We start from the raw sequence: 22,955 nt of genomic DNA on the forward strand, positions 1-22,955 counted from the left end.
TATACCATATTATTACAATGAACGAAGCTAGAGAAAAGAATGTCCTTAAGAAAATTATAAGGAAGAGAAAATAGATTTACGGTACCATACCGTCTTGAAAAAAGTCCACATGTAAGTGGACCCATGCAGTTTTGAAACCCATTTGTTCAAGGGTCACCTGTACTTGGACACCACTTAATGTACCAAAAAGAAAGGAAAGGAGATACTTGAAGGTCCACATCACTGACCTGGTTTGTGATGGAGAAGGGGTCGTGATTGGGCCTGGCATGTGCTAAGCGCAGCTGGGTCTTTCCCTCACCTTTTGCTGCAGTTCCTTCTCTGAAAAAACTTGGAAATGCTGCTTTGTGTCCTCTCTGGAGGGGTGGGGGAAGGAAGAAGGTAATTATTTTCTAACTTCAGGGTTTTAAAATTCAATTTTTAAATTGCAAAACGGGCACCTAGGTGGTTCAGTCGATTAAGTGTCCAACTCTTGGTTTCGGCTCAGGTCATGATCTCACGGTTCCTAGGTGCGAGCCCCGCAGCAGTCTCTGTGCTTGATAGTGTGGAGCCTGCTTGAGATTCTCAATCTCCCTCTCTCTCTGTCCTTCCACAACCCCCCTCTCTCAAAATAAATAAGCTTTTAAAATATAAATAAGGGGCACCTGGGTGGCTCAGTTAAGCATCCAACTTAGGCTCAGGTCATAATCTTAGGGTTCATTGGTTTGAGCCCTGGGTTGGTCTCTGTGCTGATGGCTCAGAACCTGGAGCCTGCTTCAGATTTGTGTCTCCCTCTCTCTGCCCCTCCCCCACTCATGCTCGCAAACTCTGTCTCAAAAATAAACGTTTAAAAAAATTAAAAAATATATAAATAAATAATTTGCAAAACAAAAAGTCCTATAAAGAAAACAACTATCCTGTTGACCTTAAAAATAAATGTGCAAAATAACGCACACCCATGGTTAGACGAGGAACACAGCGTGGGAAGAAGTGCCTTCCACCTTCCTGGTTCTTCAGGAGCAGTTAGCAGTCTGTGCTTTCTTCAGAAACCTAAATCTCCAGGTCAGCCATATATCTACATATCTCCTCTTTTTTTTTTTTTTTTATTTAAAAAAAAAAAAATTTTTTTTTCAACGTTTATTTTATTTTTGGGACAGAGAGAGACAGAGCATGAACGGGGGAGGGGCAGCGAGAGAGGGAGACACAGAATCGGAAACAGGCTCCAGGCTCTGAGCCATCAGCCCAGAGCCCGATGCGGGGCTCGAACTCCCGGACCGCGAGATCGTGACCTGGCTGAAGTCGGACGCTTAACCGACTGCGCCACCCAGGCGCCCCACTACATATCTCCTCTTTAAAAATTAGGGTCTTTCTACCCATGTTAGCATACATTGTTAGGCACTGTTTCTTCCCCAACTAATGCACCCCTGTGCAGTATATCTTTAGTTAAAAGGTGCCTACAATTCACACCTATATTTTGAACAAATATTCTATTGTTATGGGAGTTCTGTAAAGAACCAGTCTAGTTCCCCTACTGTGATTAGATTATTTCTGGTAGTTTGCTATTATAAACGGTGCGTCCACAAACATTTTTCTAGATGTATAAATGCTTTTGCAAGTAATTTAGTAAATTTCTACCACTGAAATAGGTCAAAGGGTATATACATTTTTAGTCCTGATCCTGACAAACCACCCTCCAAAAATGTCATGCTTATACTCCACGTCAACGGTACATGAAAGTACCTTTTTCTCCCTGTGCCCTTAACTGATTTTCTCAAACTTTAAACATTTTAATAATTTGGTATTTATGTGTATTTAAGATGAGGGGAGCCTGGGTGGCTCAGTCTGTTCAGCGTCTGACTTCAGATCAGGTCATGATTTCACGGTTTGAGGGTTCAAGCCCCATGTCAGACTCTGAGCTAACAGCTCGGAACCTGGAGCCTGCTTCACATTCTGTGTCTTCCTCTCTCTGGGCCCCTCCCCTGCTCATGCTCTGTCTCTCTCAGTCTCTCAAAAATAAATGTTTAAAAAAATTTGTTTTAATAATTTACTCTTTTCTCTCTAAACTCCTGTTTTCTTTGAGACTTCTCTGCTAACCACAGTAGTTTCTCACTCATAGAGACTGAAAAATCAATGAGGAATTATGGTAGTATGTTAGTTTCCTGGTCTAGGACAGGTATAGACTCAAAAATGATTCAGAAAAAGGTCAACAACCCAACCAAAGAAGGTCAAGTGTATGCGCAAGAAGATCACATGAAAAGAATACATAGGAAAAGATATAACCTTAGAAATAGGGGGATAGCCTCCCTCAGTCTGTTTTTAATATTTATTTATTTTGAAAGAGACAGAGAGTGAGATAGAGCATGAGTGGGGGAGGGGCAGAAAGAGAGGGAGACACAGATTCTGAAGCAGACTCCAGGCTCTGAGCTGTCAGCACAGAGCCTGATGTGGGGCTCTAAATCATGGACCAGTGATCATGACCTGAGCTGAAGTCGGAAACTCAACTGACTGAGCCACCCAGGCGCCCCTCCTGCTATTCTTAATTTGCTGGGAGTTCTTGGTTTTTATCTTTTTAATGAATGGATGTAGAACTTTTTCCAAATGCTTTTTCTGCTTCTACTGAAATGATTTCATGAGTTTCCCACTTATTTTGTTAATATAGTGATTACATTGATTTTCAAGTGTTAAATCAACTTTGTATTTATGAGATAAACCTTTCTTGTTCATTGTGTACTGCCAATCTTTTTTTTTTTTAATGTTTATTTTTGAGAGAGAGAGGAAGAGAGAGCACGTGAGTTGGGGAGGGGCAGAGAGAGGAGGAGAGAATACAAAGCAGGCTCTGCACAGTCAGCACAGAGCCCTATGCAGGGCTCAAACCCATGAACCATGAGATCATGACCTGAGCCGAAACCAAGAGTCAGAATCTCAACTGACTGAGCCACCCAGGTGTCCTGTAGTACAAATCTTTTAAAGTATTGCTAGTTTCCATCTGCTAATATTTTATTAAGTAATTTTATATCCATATTTATAAGGTACATTCATTTATATTTTGCTTTTTTTTGATAAAGTCTTTCCAGATTTTTTATTATTGAAGTATAGTTGATATACAATGTCATATTAGGTTTAGGTGTACGTGATTCCACAATTCTATACATTACTCGGTGCTTACCACAAGTGTAGTCACCATCTGTTGTGTTTCTTATGTTGTACTTTTTATCTCCATGACTTACTTATAACTGGAAGTTTGTACCTTTTAATTCCCTTCACCTATTTTGTCTGTCCCTCTCCCCTTGTCAGGTTTTGATATTACATATACACACAACAAGTTGGATAGTGATCCTGTCTTCTTTATGTCTTGAAAAAAATTGTGTAAGGTTTGTGTTACTTCTTCCTTGAATGTTGATAGAATTCACTAGTGAAACTGTCTGGAATTGAAGTTTTTTCTTTGAGAAACTTTTTATGACAAATTCAAAAATTTTAAAGATATAGGGCTATTAAGTTTCTATTTCTACTTGTGTCAATTTTGGTTAAGTTGGTTTTTTAAGAAATAAGTGTATTTCATTCAGGTGTCAAATTTGTTGCTATGAAGTTATTCATAGTTTTCTCTCATTATCCTTTTCATATCTGTGGGATCTGTGATGATAACTCCCCTATTCACCCCTGATACTGGCAATTTGTTTTTTCTTGGTAATTCTAGCCAGGAATTTGTCAATTTGGTTGCTCTTTTCAAAGAATAAGCTTTTGGCTTGGATGGGTCCTTTGTTGTTTATCCTCTATTTTATTTATTTATTTTTTATTTAATATATGAAATTTATTGTCAAATTGGTTTCCATATAACACCCAGTGCTCATCCCAAAAGATGCCCTCTTCAATACCCATCACTCACCCTCTCCTCCCTCCCACCCCCCATCAACCCTCAGTTTGTTCTCAGTTTTTTTTTTTTTTTTTTCAACGTTTATTTATTTTTGGGACAGAGAGAGACAGAGCATGAACGGGGGAGGGGCAGAGAGAGAGGGAGACACAGAAGCGGAAACAGGCTCCAGGCTCCGAGCCATCAGCCCAGAGCCCGATGCGGGGCTCGAACTCACGAACCGCGAGATCGTGACCTGGCTGAAGTCGGACGCTTAACCGACTGCGCCACCCAGGCGCCCCTGTTCTCAGTTTTTAAGAGTCTCTTATGCTTTGGGTCTCTCTCCCACTCTAACCTCTTTTTTTTTTTTTTTCCTTCCCCTCCCCCATGGGTTTCTGTTAAGTTTCTCAGGATCCACATAAGAGTGAAAACATATGGTATCTGTCTTTCTCTGTATGGCTTATTTCACTTAGCATCACACTCTCCAGTTCCATCCACGTTGCTACAAAGGGCCACATTTCATTCTTTCTCATTGCCATGTAGTACTCCATTGTGTATATAAACCATAATTTCTTTATCCATTCATCAGTTGATGGACATTTAGGCTCTTTCCATAATTTGGATATTGTTGAGAGTGCTACTATAAACATTGGGGTACAAGTGCCCCTATGCATCAGTACTCCTGTATCCCTTGGGTAAATTCCTAGCAGCGCTACTGCTGGGTCATAGGGTAGGTCTATTTTTAATTTTTTGAGGAACCTCCATACTGTTTTCCAGAGTGGCTGCACCAGTTTGCATTCCCACCAACAATGCAAAAGAGATCCTCTTTCTCTGCATCCTCACCAACATCTGTCATTGCCTGAATTGTTAATGTTAGCCATTCTGACAGGTGTGAGGTGGTATCTCATGTGGTTTTACTTGTATTTCCCTGATGATGACTGATGTTGAGCATTTTTTAATGTGTCTGTCAGCCATCTGGATGTCTTCTTTGGAGAAGTGTCTATTCATGTCTTTTGCCCATTTCTTCACTAGATTATTTGTTTTTTGGGTGTTGAGTTTCATAAGTTCTCTATAATTTTGGATACTAACCCTTTATCTGATATGTCATTTGCAAATATCTTGTCCCATTCCATCCGTTGCCTTTTAGTTTCACTGATTGTTTCCTTCGCTGTGCAGAAGATTTTTGTTTTGATGAGGTCCCAATAGTTCATTTTTGCTTTTGTTTCCCTTTCCTCTGGAGATGTGCTGAGTAAGAAATTGCTGTGGCCGAGGTCAAAGAGGTTTTTGCCTGCTTTCTCCCCTAGGATTTTGATGGCCTCCTGTCTTACATTTAGATCTTTCATCCATTTTGAGTTTATTTTTGTGTATGGTGTAAAGAAGTGGTCCAGGTTCATTCTTCTGCATGCTACTGTCCAGTTTTCCCAGCACCACTTGCTGAAGAGACTGTCTTTATTCCATTGGATATTCTTTCCTGCTTTGTCAAAGATTAGTTGGCCATATGTTTGTTGGTCCGTTTCTGGGTTCTCTATTCTGTTCCATTGATCTGAGTGTCTGTTCTTGTGCCAGTACCATACTGTCTTGATGATTACAGCTTTGTAATACATCTTGAAGTCCGGGATTGTGATGCCTCTAGCTTTGTTTTTCTTTTTCAGGATTGCTTTAACTATTTGGGGTCTTTTCAGGTTCCATACAAATTTTAGGGTTGTTTGTTCTAGCTCTGTGAGGAATGCTGGTGTTATTTTGATAGGGATTGCATTGAATATGTAGATTGCTTTGGGTAATTTTAACAATATTTCTTCTTCCTGTCCAGGAGCAGAAAATCTTTTTCCATTTTTTTGTGTCTTCTTCAATTTATTTCATAAGCTTTCTATAGTTTTCAGTGTACAGATTTTTCATCTCTTTGGTTAGGTTTATTCCTAGGTATTTTATGGTTTTTGGTGCAATTGTAAATGGGATTGATTCCTTGATTTTCTGTGGCTTCATTATTGGTATATAGGAATGCAACTGATTTCTGTGCATTGATTTTATATCCTGTGACTTTGTTGAAATCATGGATCAGTTCTAGCAGTTTTTTGGTGTAATCTTTTGGGTTTTCCATAAAGAGTATCATGTCATCTGCAAAGAGTGAAAGTCTGACTTCCTCCTTGCCAATTTGGATGCCTTTTATTCCTTTGTGTTGTCTGACTGGAGGCTAAGACTATGTTGAATAACTGTTGAGAGTGAACATCCCTGTCATGTTCTTGAGCTTAGGGGGAAAGCTCTCAGTTTTTAGAGGAAATTAAAAAGTACATGGAAGTCCATGAAAATGGTAACACCACAGCCCGACGCCTCTGGGACACAGCAAAGGCGGTCATAAGAGAGAAGTATATAGCAATCCAGGCCTTCCTAAAGAAGGAAGAAAGGTCTCAGATACACAACCTAACCTTACACCTTAAAGAACTGGAAAAATAACAGCAAATAAAACACAAAGCCAGCATAAAGGCAGAAAGTAGAGCAGAAATCGAAACCAACCAACCAAACAACAACAACAACAAGAAAAAACCAGAACAGATCAATGAAACCAGGAGCTTGTTCTTTGAAAGAATTAACAAAACTGATAAATCCCTCACCAGTTTGATCAAAAAGAAAAAGGAAAGGAACCAAATAAATAAAATCAAGAATGAAAGAGGAAAGATCACAACCAACATAGCAGAAATACAAACAATAATAAGAGAATATCATGAGCAATTATATGCCAATAAAATGACAATCTGGAAGAAATGGGCAAATTCCTAGAAACATTTAAACTACCAAAACTGAAACAAGAATAGAAAAGTTGAACAGACCCATAACCAGTAAAGAAATCGAATTGGTAATCAAAAATCTCCCAGAAAACACGACTCCAGGGCCCAATCATTTACTTTCACCTTATCTGTGTCTTTAATATTTAGTTTGTCTCTTATAGATAGCATACAGTCCTTTTAAAAATTCACTCTGTCAATTTTAACTGGATTATTTAGAGACCGTTAATATATATATTTTTAAGTTTATTTTGAGAGAGAGCACACAAGCAGGGGAGGGACAGAGAGAGAGGGAGACATAGAGAATCCCAAGCAGGCTCCACTCCGTCAGTGCAGAGCCTAATGTGAGGCTCAAACTCATGAACCGTGAGATCATGACCTGAGCCGAGATCAAGAGATGGCTGCTTAACTGACTGAGCCACCCAGGCACCCCGTAGACTGCTAATATTTAATGTAATTACTGCTAATGGTGGGATTTAGGTTGACCCTGTTATGTTTTCTGTTTGCTCCTCTTTATATATCTCTGTTTTCCCTTTCCTGCCTTCTTTTGGATTATTTGAATATTTTACCTATTGGAATTTGGTCTGTTATGCCTCTTTAGGTTTTCTTTTTGTTTTTGGTAGTTACTCCAGGAATTACAGTATACATACCTAATTTTTCATAATCTGCTTAGAGGAAAAATACAAAATTCTTCATTTTGTAACAAGTAGAAGCTTCACATAATAAGTAGAAGCATGGCAACCATATGGGTCCTTGATCCCCAAATTTTGTTATAGTTGTCACATGAATTGCATTTACATACATCAAAACCCTCCGTAGATGATGTTAAAATTTTTGCTTTCAAATATATATATATATATATATATATATATATATATATATATATATATATATCCAAGTTTTTCCTTCTGGTATCATTTTCCTTCACTATGAGGAACTTCCTTTAGCATTTCTTGTAGAGTAGGCCTGCTGACAATAAATTCTCTTAATTTTTCTTCATCTGAGGATGATTTTATTTTACCTTCATTCCTCTGTCTAGGTGACTCTTCCACAATCCACACGCTTTTTTTTTTTTCCCCCTAGTGTCCTCAGATAGTTTCTTTTGTGTTTGGTCTAGTTTTTAGTTGTAATCAGTGGAAAAGACTTGCATGCGACTATGCCAAACTATGCCAAACTATAATAAAAATATATTTTTTATACCTTATCCTTTCTTTGACAAAATACATTACTCCATTAAAATTGGAGGGGGATGTGGTGTTCTTACATGGGCATGTTTCCACTTGCCCCAGAATATGTTTTTGTTTTTTTAACTCCAAGGATTTTTAAAGTTTATTTATTCTTCAGAGAAAGAGAAAGCAAGCCAGGGAGGAGCAGAGAGAGGGAGGAGAGAGATCCCCAAGCAGGCTCTGTTCTGCACTGTCAGCATAGATCCCAAAGCATGGCTCCAGCTCACAAACTGTGAGATCCTGAGCTGAAATCAAGACAGTCAGACCCTTAACTGACTGAGCCACCCAAGCACCCCTGGAATATGCTTTTTCAACAGATACATAATTACAGATGGTGGCAAATTCAAGAAAAAAAATTTTTTTTTTTTTTTTACTCAATTCAACATCACTGGTAAGTGTTGTCTGGTATTCCCTATGACTGTAATTGTTTCAGTTCAACTCCTGGTGGTACCTACCACTTGAATTGTCATGGCTTGTCTTAGTCCACTATTGATTAACCTAGTCCCTTGACTTACTTGTTTCAGTGGAGATTTAAACCATGAGCTCCTACAGAGTAGGGACCTATTTACTGCCACACCCTCCAGGCACACAGATGTTCGATCACTATTTCTTGAGTGAATGAGCAAAATATGATCTTGGCACTTCTAACACCCCCTTATCATTCCCCTTTTCCTTTATCTATGGCACTTATGACCGTGTAAGGTAATTTATTATAATTATTGTGTTATCATTTTCCTCCTACCCCTTAATGTAAACTCCAGGAGGGCAAGCATCTTTACCTTTTTAAGAGACACTGATGCTATGACGTTATGTTTTCTGGCATTGTACCGGACCTATAAGGTACTCATTGAATGAATAGTTGCAAGTCAAACATAAGCAGTCCTTACCATACATATGACGAACCGGCAATACCTTCTTCTTTCCAGAGAGATTAGTATATGCTGGAAGAATACAGGACACAGGCTCTCCACTGCTGCCCTAGCACCACTTTTGTTCCTGTTCTCTTGCTGCCGTTCTGCTTCCTGTCTCTTCTCACTGCCTCCTCATGTAGGTCCTAGGAGGTGGAAGACTCAGTCTATTCCAGGTCTGAGGAGCAGGGACTCACATTCCTTCTTTCTGGTGACTCTACCTTGGGGCACATCACAGACAAACTTGTGGAGGAGGAACTTTTATAAAGATCAGCACTTACAATGTCATGGAAATAAGCCCCTTCACAGGCTAGCTAGATGGCTTTTTTTTTTTTTTTTTTTCCACTCCAGAGGGACATGAAACAAACCATGGGAAGTTTTTCTGCCTTACTAATGATATAATATGTCCTTCTGAGTGGCAGCGTGACCTATGCTTAGGAGTGTGGGTTCTGGAATCAGACAGGTCTCAGTTCATACTCCACGGCCACCACTTTCCCTTGGTCTGAGCTTATTTCCTCATCTGTAAAATGCTTAATGTAGTGTCCCATCAAATAGTAAGCAGAAGCATGCAATACAGGTTATCTGTTTTTCATGGACAATTATGAGTATTCTTTCCAGCCCTTTCCAGTGTTATTTTCTGAGGTGCCTAATATAGAAACTTAAATGAACGAAGCTGCTAGGAAACTGGGTGATAATTATCAAAGGTTTTATGGTTGATAATTATTTTATAATTTTTTGAGTATATCTCTCTGCTTTAGTCTGTCAGAGTGAACATGACTGGTCACATTTGTTAATGATGACTGAACATTCTGTAGGACACAAGGATGATCTTCAGGTCATCATGCTAAAGATAAATTTTCAACGTCCAGGACTTAGGACCATAAAAATAAGAGATTTTCCTGAAAATGTCTTGACCCCAAAACTGTATATTAGAAGTTGTATATTTTAGGGGCGCCTGGGTGGCTCAGTTGCTTAAGCATCTGATTTCAGCTCAGGTCAAGATCTCATGGTCCGTAGGTTCAAATCCCACGTCAGGCTATGTGCTGACAGCTCAGAGCCTGGAGCCTGCTTTGGATTCTGTGTCTCCCTCTCTCTGCCTCTTCCCTGCCTGTGTCTCTCTCTTTTTCTCAAAAAATAAATAAGCATTACAAAAAAAGTTATATATTTTATCACCTCATTGTTATGTACATAAAATTATTCTAATGAAATCAGAATTTGAGGGGATCTACTATTACAGTGGGATCATTTCACATGTTTGGTCATAATCTCTCCTTAATAACTTGCTTCTTTCTCTGCAGTGTATGTGCCTAAGTATGACTGGCACATTGGTGTGTGTGTGTGTGTGTGTGTGTGTGTGTGTGTGTGTGCCTTTTTCTAAAAGGCAAAAAGGAGCAATTGACCACTTCAAACAGTGCAACATTATCTTCATCCCCGTAGAAGAACTTGGAAGATACAGCTTTACCTGAAAGTCTTGGATGGCTCTTCTTCAAGAAGCAACCAGGGCTACGGAGAATGATTTCTGGAGGGCAGGTCTCCCTCTGAATTACAAACTGGTGAACCTAGAAGGGAAACTTCCTGCTACAATAACACAGCAAGGCGATGTGATGAACACTTTTATTTACAAATATAATTAAAAGCTCTGACAGTTATCATGCTCTTCCTTGGAACCTGAAAAATGTTTTGTTTTGTTTTTTTTAAAGTGCATGCAAAAGAAGTAAAGCCTTTTTTTTTTCATCATTTTTTATTGTAAGAAAATACACAGTTTGAAAGTGTGAATAATGCAATATTTATGACCAAGTTATGGGACTCAGGGAGGGGAAGGGAAATAAAGAAAAAGATCAAGATGATCTGATTGAGAGACAGTGTTGAACTCCAAATACTGAATTGGAAAAGGAGGAAGGTGGGGAGGAATAGGAGGAGGAAGTAAAAAAATTTGATCAGAGAAACAGTTAAAATACAATATGAAAATAAGTAATACCTCTCCTTAAATTCCTTCTATACACAAAATACACGATTTGCCAAAGCCCAATTTGTGCTACTGGGATTCTGTGAGCTCCTTAAGTGTATTCACATCCTCTGCAACAGCAGAAAATGATTATGATACAATCAGAATATGCTGAAGACAAGTTAAACTCTTGCCAGCAGGTTCTTAAAAATCACAAGATCTCTTCACCCCGCCCACCCCCCCGTCCCCAAAAAAGTAATAATATGTCACCACTGATATGTACATCACAATTAGTTTCTGTAAAATGTATCAAATTTTCAATCTTTAATAAAACTTTGTTTTTTTTTTATTCCTGATGAATAAATACCAAAAAAATAAAATAAAATAAAATAATGCAGCAGCTAGTTAAGGTGTAAGGCTGCGGATATTGTGTCTCTCTCCCCCTTGGCATTTATTATTATTATTATTATTATTATTATTATTATTTTTATTTTTTTGCTTTACTTTCACAGATTGGTGGTAATGAGTGATTGCTTAAAGCAATATATACCCACTTTTTTGTTGTTGTTGTTGGTTTATTGTTTTGTTAGAACTGTCTCCAAAGTTTTCACTGAAACATTTTGAATCACATCAATACTGTGACGTGTACTATGAATAGAAGAGATGGCCAGGTTTTGGCCAGCACTGAAAGTTGACACGGGGGGAGGAAGGGGCCCCTGATGGAGTAAGAATAAACAGGCACTAGTCCGACACGATGTCAGTAAGAGTAAGAGAGAGAGAGAGTGAGAGCAACGCCCGTTAAAATGGGGAATGTGGTTTTGCAGGGTCTGAATTTTTTTCTGTTTTCTTTTTTTTTTCTTTTTTTTTCTTTTTTTTTTTGTAAATGGCAAAAAAATTTAATCTCATCTATAGTCCTCCTTAGGAAAATCTAATGTAACCAAATTCCCAAATCCCATTCTGAGGCTCTCCATGTCAAAAGTTTCAATCTCTCGCTCTTGCCTTTCCAATAGGTACTTTATTCTCTCGCTGCGTTCCTTCTGAAGGGCAGCCAGCTCTTCTTCAATCTGAAAAAAGCACAAGCAAGGAGCCGCTCTTAGTGGCAGGGGTCTCCCTGCAGGCGCTCACAAACACACACATCCACACACATGCACACGTGTGACGAACGCACACCCAGGAACTAAGCGTAAACTAGACTGGGGAAGGCTGGGAGAATCCTGGGATAAACGTCTTGTATCTAGTCCATTATATTCACAATCTGCTCACAAGAGTAACAATGTTTGGGGCCCGCCTGGGGCGAGCCAGCGCTATCATTCTAGCAGACCAAGCAGCTTGGCTGATCCGGGTCAGTGTCCTGTCTCAGCAGGAGATGGCTCAGGAGAAGCTAAAAGACACTCAAGCACAATTAGACTGTGCTGCTTTCCCATAGAGAGCCAAATGCCCCCTGGGTCATTAGCAATTCAGTTCTAGAACAGGAGCTGTGAAAATAGTCTCTTACGTTGGTCTCAGGGAAGTATCAGAAGAAGGTACAGATAACTGGTTAAGCAAATAAATGCTTAACAGCTTTTAGACGCTTTATGAAATCTTTTCTACTTCCTATTCCTCAGCAATATTTACAGCAATGACTATTTCACTTCTGATAACATTTATTATGCGGGGCAATATCAGCTTCTCTTCCTTTTAATTTCTTTTAAAGAGCCCTGCTGGTGATTTCTTTCGGTTTAGAAATAGCTGGAAATAAAAAAACAAATCCGCATCTGGCTTCCTCGTACCATTCAGCAGCCATGCTATCCGCTCATTGTGCCTTTCGCATGTGTCCTATCAACTACCGGGTGACCCATGTTGTTCTCCTGGCTGTGAAGCCAGAGGGTTTCCTAGCAGGGTAATAGAAAGAGCTTACTTAGGCTGTGGGGTCAGACTTAGGCGGGTAACTTCAGCATTTGGAGCCTTAGTATCCTGCCTGTGGGATGGAGATCAGGCCTAGCTCTCAGGGGTCCTAGGAGTGTAACAGCAGATAATGAGTGAACAGCGCCCGGTTTAGGTGCAGGGGCCGGGCTCCGCGAAGGGCAGCTCCCTGGGCCAGGGCCCGTCCTCCGCGCAGCTGTGCGCGACCCAGAGTAGTGCTTTCGTACCTTCTGCTCAAGATGTGCCCGGCGCAGAGACACCCTCTGCTCCAGCTTCTGGAGCTCTCGCTCGTGCTGTGCCTCTGTCTGCATCTTGATCTTGCTCTGGTAGGCGTTGAGCAGCTCCATCTCCTGCTGTAGCTGTAGCCTCAAGGCCTGGCACTCAGCTTCTTGCGCCTCATCGAGCCGCAACTGTGGGGCACAAAAGACACACGCTGTAATTCATCCCTGGCTCACAGTGCCTGCTGCCTGCCGGAAGATGCTTCCTTGTGTAGAGTGGAACAGACCCCCTCAGAACACCAGAGGCCCCGGGGACATTCAGAGTTAGAAATCAGAAATAGTGCGTTCTGCCCCATGGGCTACAAAGTTCTACAAACACATTCCTAAAGCATTCTTTCTTAAGAAAACAAACACATTCTTTTCTTAAGAAAAACTGGTTTTCTTAAAACCACAGTAGCAGGAGTCAGGAGGGCTACGTGCCCCAGTGATGAAGCCGGTGGGTTTTGGATGTAGACTCCCGAGCTTGAGGTCTAGCTCCACGATTCGCTCGGGTGTGTTACCTTGAGAAGTTACCTCTCTGGGTCCCGTTTTGTTCCTCTCAAGAAAATATCAGTAATAGTTCCTACTGTCTAAGATTGGTATGAACATTAAATGAAGGAATTCACACGACATCCTAGGCATGGTTCTAGATGCATACCAAGCGCTTAGTAAATAGTAGCTGTTATCATCATTTTGGTTTTGACTAACCATTTTCATACTTATGTATCTTTAACTCTCAAACCACCATACATTGAGATATCCTTAGCTCTAAAAAAGGAGTCAAATCTCCATTACACTTGGGGCCTATCCCACAGTACACTTATGATCCTAGCAAGTGATGGCAGTCCCTACTGCTGGCCATACAAGTTGTCCTGCCGGCCAGCCAATCTAAAACTCTTCCCCACAGAAGATAGCCAAGGTTCAAAATCTCTTCCCCACAGAAGATAGCCATGATGATCTCAAGGAGCACATTTGGGTTTGAAACGGCAAAGCCCAGATTATAAAGTAGGCCGATAGAGTGCCCCTTGCTCCCTCTAGCTCCTGAACTTTGTATTATTATGCCATGCTACTGATCCTGTATGGGGAATGGGCCAAGTCAGCCAGCACAAATGCCAACCTTTCAATGAGCATAACTGAAGGTTTGGGGCTATTAGTGGGACTATGTTTTGAGATTGATGATCCTCCTGTCTTAGGCTTGGTTTTGTCTAAATCTAGCAGGCCCTCAGTTTAGCTGGGAAGTTAAGAGATTAGAATCCTTGAATTAGGTAGTTCTGCCAACACTGAATTTATCCACATGTTTCTACACAGACCACTTCGCCAAGACACTTATTCTCCATTTTACACTCCCTTCCCTAATTGGTGCAATTTTTGACAATTAGCAATATATTTCAATATCTTAAGAAACTTTTGGTATGTTGTTAGAATAGTTTTAGGAAGTTATATGCAGTGTCTTCTTTAGTACTTTAGAGAAGTATATCACATGAACATAAAATAAACAATAATCACATCTCCATGGTATTTTCTAGTAATTAATCCTACCCAGCTTTCACTAAAATCCGCTGAAGAGGAAACCTCTTTTCTTATTTTCCCAAATGAAGGGAGAAGAGACACAAGATACGACAGTCTGCAGCAGGAGCAGCCTTACAGATAAATGCCAAAGGGTTTACTGGCTCCCAATAAAATGTATCAATTCCCTCTCAATATGGGAGTTTCCTCACCAATAAAGGGAATGAAAGTCTGTTCTTTTCTACTTGTTTCTGTTAATTGTTATGAGGCCTGGCCCAGTGGGTGAGAGGTTCGTCCTATGGGCAGTTTAGACCATTGGAAGTCTCCATCTTCTCTTCTTTCTGGCGTTCTATTATTAATGCCCGTAACTATGTTATTCCGTCCCAGCTCTGCTCTGTAAAAGTGCCAGCCTAGAAATCAGAGAGATTATTCCAGTATCTGCTGTTCATCATCCCAAAGTTCCACATATCAAACTCATTAAAATGTTTTAATGAATTGTAGGTAAATACCACGTCTGTTTCCTGAGGCGGATTAATGTGAATGAAAGGAGGTGATGGCAGCTTCATAACGTAATATGGCCAGGCTTACGAACTCCTCCCGAAATGGGGTCAAATCCCAGCTTCATCACTACTCAGCTAACTACCACTGTGTGAGCCCCAAAGCCAGGAGCTGGCACATTATAGCCCAAGGGCCAAATCTGACTTGCTGCCTATTTTTGTCAATAAGGTTTATTGGAACACAGACATGCTCATTCATTTATGTACCACCCAGGACTGCTTTTGCACTACAACAGCAGAGTTGAGTAGTTGTGACAGCGACCCTGTGGTTCACAAAGACTAAAATATTTATTACCTGCCCCTCTACAGAAACAGTTTGCCAACTCTTGCCCTAAGCAAGTGGCTTTACTTCAATAAACCTCAGTTTCCTTGCGGGTAAATTGGGGTTGAAACAGTAACTACTTCAAAGGTGAAAGGGGTTTCACAAGAATGAAATAACACTTAAAAATATCCAAAATAGTGGCTGGCACATGGTAAGGAGTCAGTAAAGGATAGCAGCATTTATCATGCCTACTTGTATCTCCTCCCCGTCCTCAGAAGAAAGGGCATTTCCTTCCTTTTATTCAAGGGCAACCGTGAACCTATATTCTTGGAGCCCATTCCGTCCATCTTCTGTAACAATCATTCATCAAGCACTTGGTGGATGCCAACCAGGAATTGTTGCAGATGCTAATAACACGAAGATGAACAAGACGAAAATCCTACCGGCCTTTACGTCCCTAGCAACTCTCTCTCCCCTCTCCTACCCCTGAACCTCTCCCTGTACTCTCTCATCCTGCTCCTTACTTCTATGGCAAGGGGTCTTTATCTCACCTGACTCCCAGCAGCATTTAATACCACGGATTGCCTTTTCCTTCTGGAAATCTCTCTCTTGTCTTCTGAGATACCACAGCTTCTTGGTTTTCCCCTCCCTCCTCTCCTTTCCAGCTACTCCCTCCCTTCCAGCCATTATACATGGGCTCACGTCTTCCTCTAACCTCTCTTCCTAAGGAATCTCATCTATTCCCAAGGCTGCCATTACCATCTCTATGCGGATGACTCCCACCTCTACACCTCTATTTCAGACTTGTCTCCTGAGGCCCAGACTAGCTTATCTGGTCTGCTAGAGACATCTTCACCTGGATGGTGCCCAGGCCCTCAAGCTCAGCATGACTAATATTAGCTAATGATCATTCCCTTCCCTCTTCCCCAAGCTGCTCAACTTCCCTCTTTACCACAGAGATAAGTGGCACCACCATCTACTGTTTTGCTCAAACTAGAGACTGGGAGTCATCCTTAATCTACTTCATTCTCTGGGTCCACTCTGTTACTAAATGCTTTCACTTCCACCTCCTGCTTCTCTCTCAAATTTCATCACTTTCTCCATCCCATCCCCCCTGCCGGTCTAGCCACCACTTGCTCCTGCCCAGGTAAAAGCAGCAAGTATATGTACACCATCCCCTGAGACCCATCTGACCATCTTCCAGGCCATTCTCTGCCTGTCACTGGACTGATTGTTTAAAAATGCAAATCTGATGTCAGTCTCCCTTCCCTCCCCCCGCCACTTAATGCTATTCTATGGCCTCCCATTGCTTTTAGGATAAAGAACAAAATCCTTAAGAAAACTTACAGGCCCCTGTGTGATCTGGCCCCTATTTACCCCTCCAGTCTTACTCTCATTTGGTCTTTGACTCGTTCTCTATATTCCAAACATAATGGACTCTGAGCTCTTCAGAAGCTCCTATCTTTACAAATACAGTTCCTTTTGCCTAGATGTGCTCCCTACACCTCAGTTGAAATACTCATTGTATCTGTGAGGCCTTTCCTGACTCTCCAGACGAGCCTATGCTCCTGATTACATTGTTGGCACGTTGCGCTTACTCTGCCGTTACACAGAGAGGACTCTTTCGACCTGCTTCCTCACTCCTCCATAAATTCCAAGAAGACGTGATTGATGACTGTCTTACTGCAGTACCCCAGGATGCCTAGGGCACGGTAGGGCACTCAAGAAACACTTACTGGACGGATGGACGGATGGATGGATGGATGGATGGATGGATGGATGAATGAATGCACTCTTACCCTCAACCTCACATTTAAGCCTTTCCCAAATAACAGAAGTCCTCTTTCAACTGTCTCTTCCTCTAGCTACAGTTCTTTCTCCTGTCCTTCACTGATGAGCAGCTGGCAAAAGTAATCTCATTCGTTATAAAGTTTCTATCTCACTTTATAATCACGTTCTTCAACGCACTATAATGTCTTTCACTCCCACCCCTCCACTGATTGTCTGTGACACTCACTGGACAAATCCACTGCTAGGTCTGGCTGGTCTCTCTGCCACGTTTGAAATGATCAGCTAGAAGCTTCTGTTCTGGTGTCTATGACATGCTCTCTCCAGTTCCCCTCCCACAATGACTGTTCACCTTCTTTGGTCTGCTTCTACTCTGCTCTCAAATGGTGGTGTCCACAACTCTTCCCTTGGTCCTCTTCCTAATAAAAATCTCCTGTCGCTAGAAGGACAGGGTATTCCCAACAGCTGCAACTTCCCCATCTAACATAACACGGATGCCTAGTTATTTGTTTTGCCTACTAACACTCTCTTGAACTATAGATTTCTATCTCTGTACCTCTCTACCTGGATACCCATCTAGCTCAGATAACACGTCCACAACTTGGTCAATTATCTGCCCAGCATCCAAACTCACCCTTCCTTTCTATTTTTCTATCTTGCTAAAATCATGACCCATTCCACTGTTATTAAACCTACCTCCCAAATTAGTCACTGAGCTCCATCTATTCTAACTTCTAAATATTCCTCAAATCCTTCTGCCTCCTCACCATCTCCAGGAGCATGTTCTCAGTTCAGGCTTTCAATAGTTTTGTTCCTGGGTTACAATGGTTTCCTAATGTCTCTTTATACCTACAGTTGCCACGTTATTGCCAGTATGTTTCTAGACCATAAATCTGATCCTGTCACTTTCCTTCTTAAAATAGCCTTCAGCAGCTCTCCACTGTTAATAGAATGATGTCCGAACTCCTGACTTTTGAGGGTCTGATCCCCAACTATTCACCTGCTTCCCTTTATACTCCTGCCATAACAACTACTCATTGTTCTTCAAACGTGCTGTCCTCTTTGAGGCTTTGCATCTTTGCATTTACTGTTTCCTCTGCTGGGAATAACTTTTTCCTTTTCCGCCTGTTTGACAAACGATTACTCTTTAAGACTCATCTCATTGGGAAAACTTCACTGAATCACAGGCAAGCTCCCATCCTTGGGTTACCAAGACCTTTACGACCTCTCCAGTTTGGGCTCCCACCATCCTCCTTGAACTCTGTATTCAAACCGAAGTTCTTTCAGTCCCCAAATGCACACTTTCCTTCTTTTGGGTCTTTGCCCACGTAGGCCCCTTTCCATGGCGCCTGTTTCCTTCAGTACATTCCTCCAAGCTCCTTGGCTCTTGCTGGGAAGGTTTCCCTAGACCAGATTGGCTGTTCTTACTCATCCTCCCATAGCTCCCCATAGCTCCCCATACCTCCCACTGCAAAGCATTTATTATGCTTTTTTATTATCGCTTAATTATCTGACTTTTTTGACTAACAAATAGTGTGAAGACAAGAACCAACTGTTGTTTCTCTAGCTTATGACTCTCTCTGAGCCCAGCAGAGTGCTGAACACAGATGCTTAGTAAAAGTGTATTGAATGTGTCTGTGTGAGTGTGTCCTATTCATTCGTGTGTGACACTAGTTGCACAATCTTTGATGAGTGAAAAAATGATATTATGTGCAGTATCTATCCCATCTTGCCCTCAAAGTCCCTATGTGCCACGGGTCTGATTTAGCATGTTATTCCTTGAGCTCTGTCTTACAAGACACACTCCAGCAAGTATCCACATTGGCTTGGCTTTATTCAGCGTCGTCACTTCCTCGGTTCTTTGGGCAGAAAAAACGCCAATATCCTAAATTTGTGCAAGAATCATCTTGGGAACAAAAGGCTGGATCTTGAATTTTCTTGATTCCCAAAGCTCTTGAAGGTGTGGCACCAAACCTAACCACTTACCGCTTGAGAAGCCATCATTTCATTTATACTCTGTTCATACTGCTCTGCCAAAATGGCAAGTTTTCGTGTCTGCTCATCTTTCAGTGTCTTTAAGATTGTTTTGTGCTCATTCTTTGGAGTAACTTCCAACTGGTGATTCTTGAGTGCTTTATACTGTTTGGTCTGTACTTTGCAAGTGTCCTGAAACTGTTTTTTGATTTGCATTTCCATGGCCTGTGCAGACAAAAACGCAAATACATTAGTAAATACAGAAAACTTCCATTGTAACAATACAATACAGGTGCTGGGACCCATTGTCTTTTGGTGCAGGGACCCACATTGCTAGTCAGTAATGATGAAAATAATACATACGACACAGATAAGAGTTAACTGCCAGTACTTTCGGTCTTATATTAAATACATAGAAGTAATTTTGAATTTACAGACGGATTTAAAAAAATGAACCACTACAAGGAGATCACAACTCTAAGCAGATTGTAGAACTACTGAACTAAACTACGAAGCTTAGTTTGTTGAAAGCCTGCTCGTTATTTTAATGGCTTCCTAGTCAAAATCTTCGGTGTCTTCTATTGTTTGTTGTTTTCTCCCCCTGTGATTTTTGGTCATCTCCCCCCGCCCAACCCAACCCATTTCCAGGTGAGAAAGGGGGTGGCAATGTACAAGCTGGCTGCCACTGCTCTGCATTTCCTTGACAAATCAACAAAGAACATCTGGATAATACCTCACATCATAATCCAATGCCACTGGATTTCAGCCTAAGTGTAAAGGGAAAAGTGATTTTAGATTTCTTCCCCCATGAAGAAGTTAGACTTTCACGTGGCAATATCAAATATGCATTTTGGCAAGGAGGAGGTAGGCCGTGTTACTTGAGTCCCGAAGGTGTTCATCAGGTTGCCTCATGGTCACATGTGCATATCACGAACACTTGGAGTTGTGATGACAGAGATCACTAATTAGACAGGTTAGCATTTGGCAGGTTAGGCAGGAGCATGGCCACTGTGAGGCTGGCCTTGTATCTCTGTCAACACTGACAGCGACCCCCTTGACATACAGCAGTGGCTTAGTCCACAGAGCCTGTGAATCAGCAGTCAGCTAAAATTATCTGCAGGCAGTGAGGCCCAAAGGAATTCCAAATCTCTAGTGCAGGGTCTGGCACATGCAGATGCACTCTTCACTCCCATGCAGATGTCACTACTCAACCATACTCTTTCCTACCAAGCTTGGATGTAGCTTTAGTCTTTCTCGATATAGAAGCACTCAATGTAGTTACTACGAATAATCCAGCATGACAGATGAAATCTCTCTGCCATACACCTGCTAGGTAACTTCCTCATCTCCTGGGATTAGAACCACGGGCTGCTGTTTGTCCGCAATTTACCATTTTAAAGAGGGCAGGACATGAAGGGGTCAGAGAAACTGCAGGCCGTTATACAAAGAAAAATGGAGAGATCATCCAGTACAATGGTTTCCAAAGCAGCATCTCCTCAGGCGTTTGTTATATACGGCCTCTGTGCTTCACTTCTGGAGATTCTGATTCCGTGGGTGTGGGGCCCAGAAATTCGTAATTTTGAGGAGTTGCCCAGGCACATCTGACAGTCCTCTAGGCGCAGGGACTACGTAATCCAGCACAACTGTATCCTGGAGCACAAATAGGGAACCACTTCCGTTTCCTCTTACCTTTAAGTTTTTTGGCTGTTGCCGAAGTTCCATGACATGCTTTCTGTGCAGTTCCCTTTCTCGCCTCTTATTGTACTCCAGCTGGTTTTCCAGTTCAGTCTGGTGCTGTAGACGGATCAGGTCCATGCGTAGCTTCTGTAACGTGTGCAGCTGCCTGTACTCCAGCTCTCGCGTAGACTCGTCATGTCGGATTAGCATGGCATGTTCCATCTCCTTCTGGGTCCTCTTTTTATTTAGTTCCTGCATTCAGGAGCAAAAGATACATGGCGAGAGGTGACTGGAGGTGAATTAGAAGGAATGCACCACTAAGTGAGAGATGGCCAGGAATGGCACTACTAACGGTCTCTTAATTAAGCCCATTAGTGCTCGGCAGCACGACTCAGCGAGATTAGATTAACTGTCCCTGGAGGTTTAGGTTCTGTTTGTGGGTCCATCACTTTACAAGATGGGCAACTTCACAGCCATCACAACTACACCAGCTGTAAAGTGGGATTAATTCCACCTGACCCCTTCTTATCTCCTAGAGCTGCCATGAACCCTCCTCAGGTGAGGTCTCCTGGAGAGATCTAAGTACATTTTTCTTCAGTTACGCCACTGTTTCTCAATATGGGCTGCCCATTAAAATCATGTGAAGAACCTTTGCAAGCTTAAGATGCCTCAATCCTACAACCTGAAGTTCTGATAACTGTCTGGGGTGGGACCCTGACATCACTATATTTAAGAGTTCTCTAGGTGAATCTAACGTGTAGTCAGACTTGAAAATCACAGACTTAAACTGGCAATGTCTGCAATATTCTTAGTTTTCTTGGAAAAAAAAAAACCTCGTTTTTGCATGTATTAGAAGTAGGCCAATGATCTGTTTTTTAAAATCTCAGATTAGGGGCACCTGGGTGACTCAGGTGGTTAAACATCCAACTTCGACTCAGGTCATGATCTCACGGCTAGTGAGTTCGAGTCCCACGTTGGGCTCTGTGCTGAGTGTGGAGCCTGCTTTGGATTCTGTGTCTCCCTCTCTCTCTGCCCCTTCCTTGCTCATGCTCTGCCTCTGTCTCTCAAAAATAAGTAAACATTAAAAAAAAAAAAAAGATCTCAGAGTAAGGGCAGGCTGGGAAAAAACAGATGAGATCTCTCGTCTTCCATTTTTTCCATTAGTCTGTTTAATGATTTCTGGATCAAATCATTCTGTTCTTTCCAGTTCTACTCATGTCTGTCTGTCTTTCTTTTCTTTTACTTTTTGTCCTGCCTGTACGTTTGTTTTTCTGTCTTTAAGGGGGGAAAGAAAGAAAACTAGAAAAAAAAAAAAAAAGAGTGAGAGGTAGTCGGGTGATACCTTGTCACTCACCAGTTCAAGAATATTTCCTAAATGGCACCATATCCAAGATCTGAACCCTGTGCTCTGGGTACTTAAAAATGTTTACTAAGCCATGATTCTGTCCTCAACTTGCTAACACTCTAGTAGGGAACTGTACTACACAGTTGTTGAAGTGCTATATGCTCAACTCACAGCCAAGTGAATCAATCCGTTTTCTCTCCTGGGAATTTGGAATTGGGATGCAGAGACAGTTAACCTCTAAGTGTGGCTGGAACTGAGGGGCATATAAAAACTACATATGTGGTAGCCACCCACTGCTATGTGGGCTGAGGGTTAGAGAAAGCTGGACTTCAGAACATAAAGAATGAAAGAGAAGACAGACATACAGGGAATATAATGATGCCCATATTCCTAACTGGTAAGCTGTCCTGTACACCAGCTATATTATTGCTATTGGGTTTTACAAAATATTTCTATATTTCTGTAATGAATTCCCTGGTTTTGGCTTAAACGAGCTCAAATAAATTTTACTAACATACAGACAAAAGAACCTTAATTAACACAAGGAAGTAGGTTTTATGTATAAATTAAAAAAAAGAGAAAGAACAATGTTGAAAGTGGTAAGTGCTATAAAATAGCAAACTTTATGCTGTAAGATTTCTGCAGAGGTTGGTATTACTATTAGTTAAGAAGATCAAGGAAAGAAGAAGGCTTGTGAGTTGGACTTTCAGTTAGAACAAGAGTGCCTCTCTTCTCTGATGGCATCCACTATGGGAGAAAATGCAAGTCATATATTTTCACACAATATCAATAACATATGTATATTGGTGTTGGTGAGAATATCTTGCATACTTGGGCCTTGTATGCATTTGAAGAGAAGTCCTTTAAACAGCACAGCATCTATTACTGGAGCAAAGTCACTAATCATTCATTTGTTTATTCAACAAATATGTGTTGCACACGTCCTATGTGTCAGGCACTGCTGTAGGCACTAGGGATAGAGCCATGAACAAGTACATCCCCTCA

At 41.3% G+C, this 22,955-nt stretch overlaps 1 protein-coding gene and 1 long non-coding RNA gene across 4 annotated transcripts in view; one reads left to right on the top strand and one right to left on the bottom strand.

Annotated features, from left to right (window-relative positions):
- Positions 1–3,208: 3,208 nt before the first annotated feature.
- LOC123587568 lies at positions 3,209–10,386 on the top strand. Its single transcript, XR_006707390.1, has 2 exons — positions 3,209–3,660; positions 10,175–10,386. It is a non-coding gene; the product is annotated as an uncharacterized LOC123587568 (long non-coding RNA).
- Positions 10,338–22,955, bottom strand: part of TAOK3 (TAO kinase 3) — a 179,992-nt gene continuing 167,374 nt past the window's right edge. For all 3 annotated transcript variants that reach the window (XM_045457410.1, XM_045457412.1, XM_045457411.1), the window contains exons 18-21: positions 20,618–20,857; positions 18,941–19,153; positions 12,812–12,994; positions 10,338–11,746 (exon numbers count right to left, since the gene is read on the bottom strand). In XM_045457410.1, coding sequence (XP_045313366.1) covers positions 11,585–11,746; positions 12,812–12,994; positions 18,941–19,153; positions 20,618–20,857 — 798 coding nt within the window. In that variant the 3' untranslated portion in view covers positions 10,338–11,584. The remainder of the gene's footprint in view (positions 11,747–12,811; positions 12,995–18,940; positions 19,154–20,617; positions 20,858–22,955) is intronic.

The sequence above is a fragment of the Leopardus geoffroyi genome, chromosome D3, assembly GCF_018350155.1.
Source record: "Leopardus geoffroyi isolate Oge1 chromosome D3, O.geoffroyi_Oge1_pat1.0, whole genome shotgun sequence".
Taxonomy (NCBI): Eukaryota; Metazoa; Chordata; class Mammalia; order Carnivora; family Felidae; genus Leopardus; species Leopardus geoffroyi.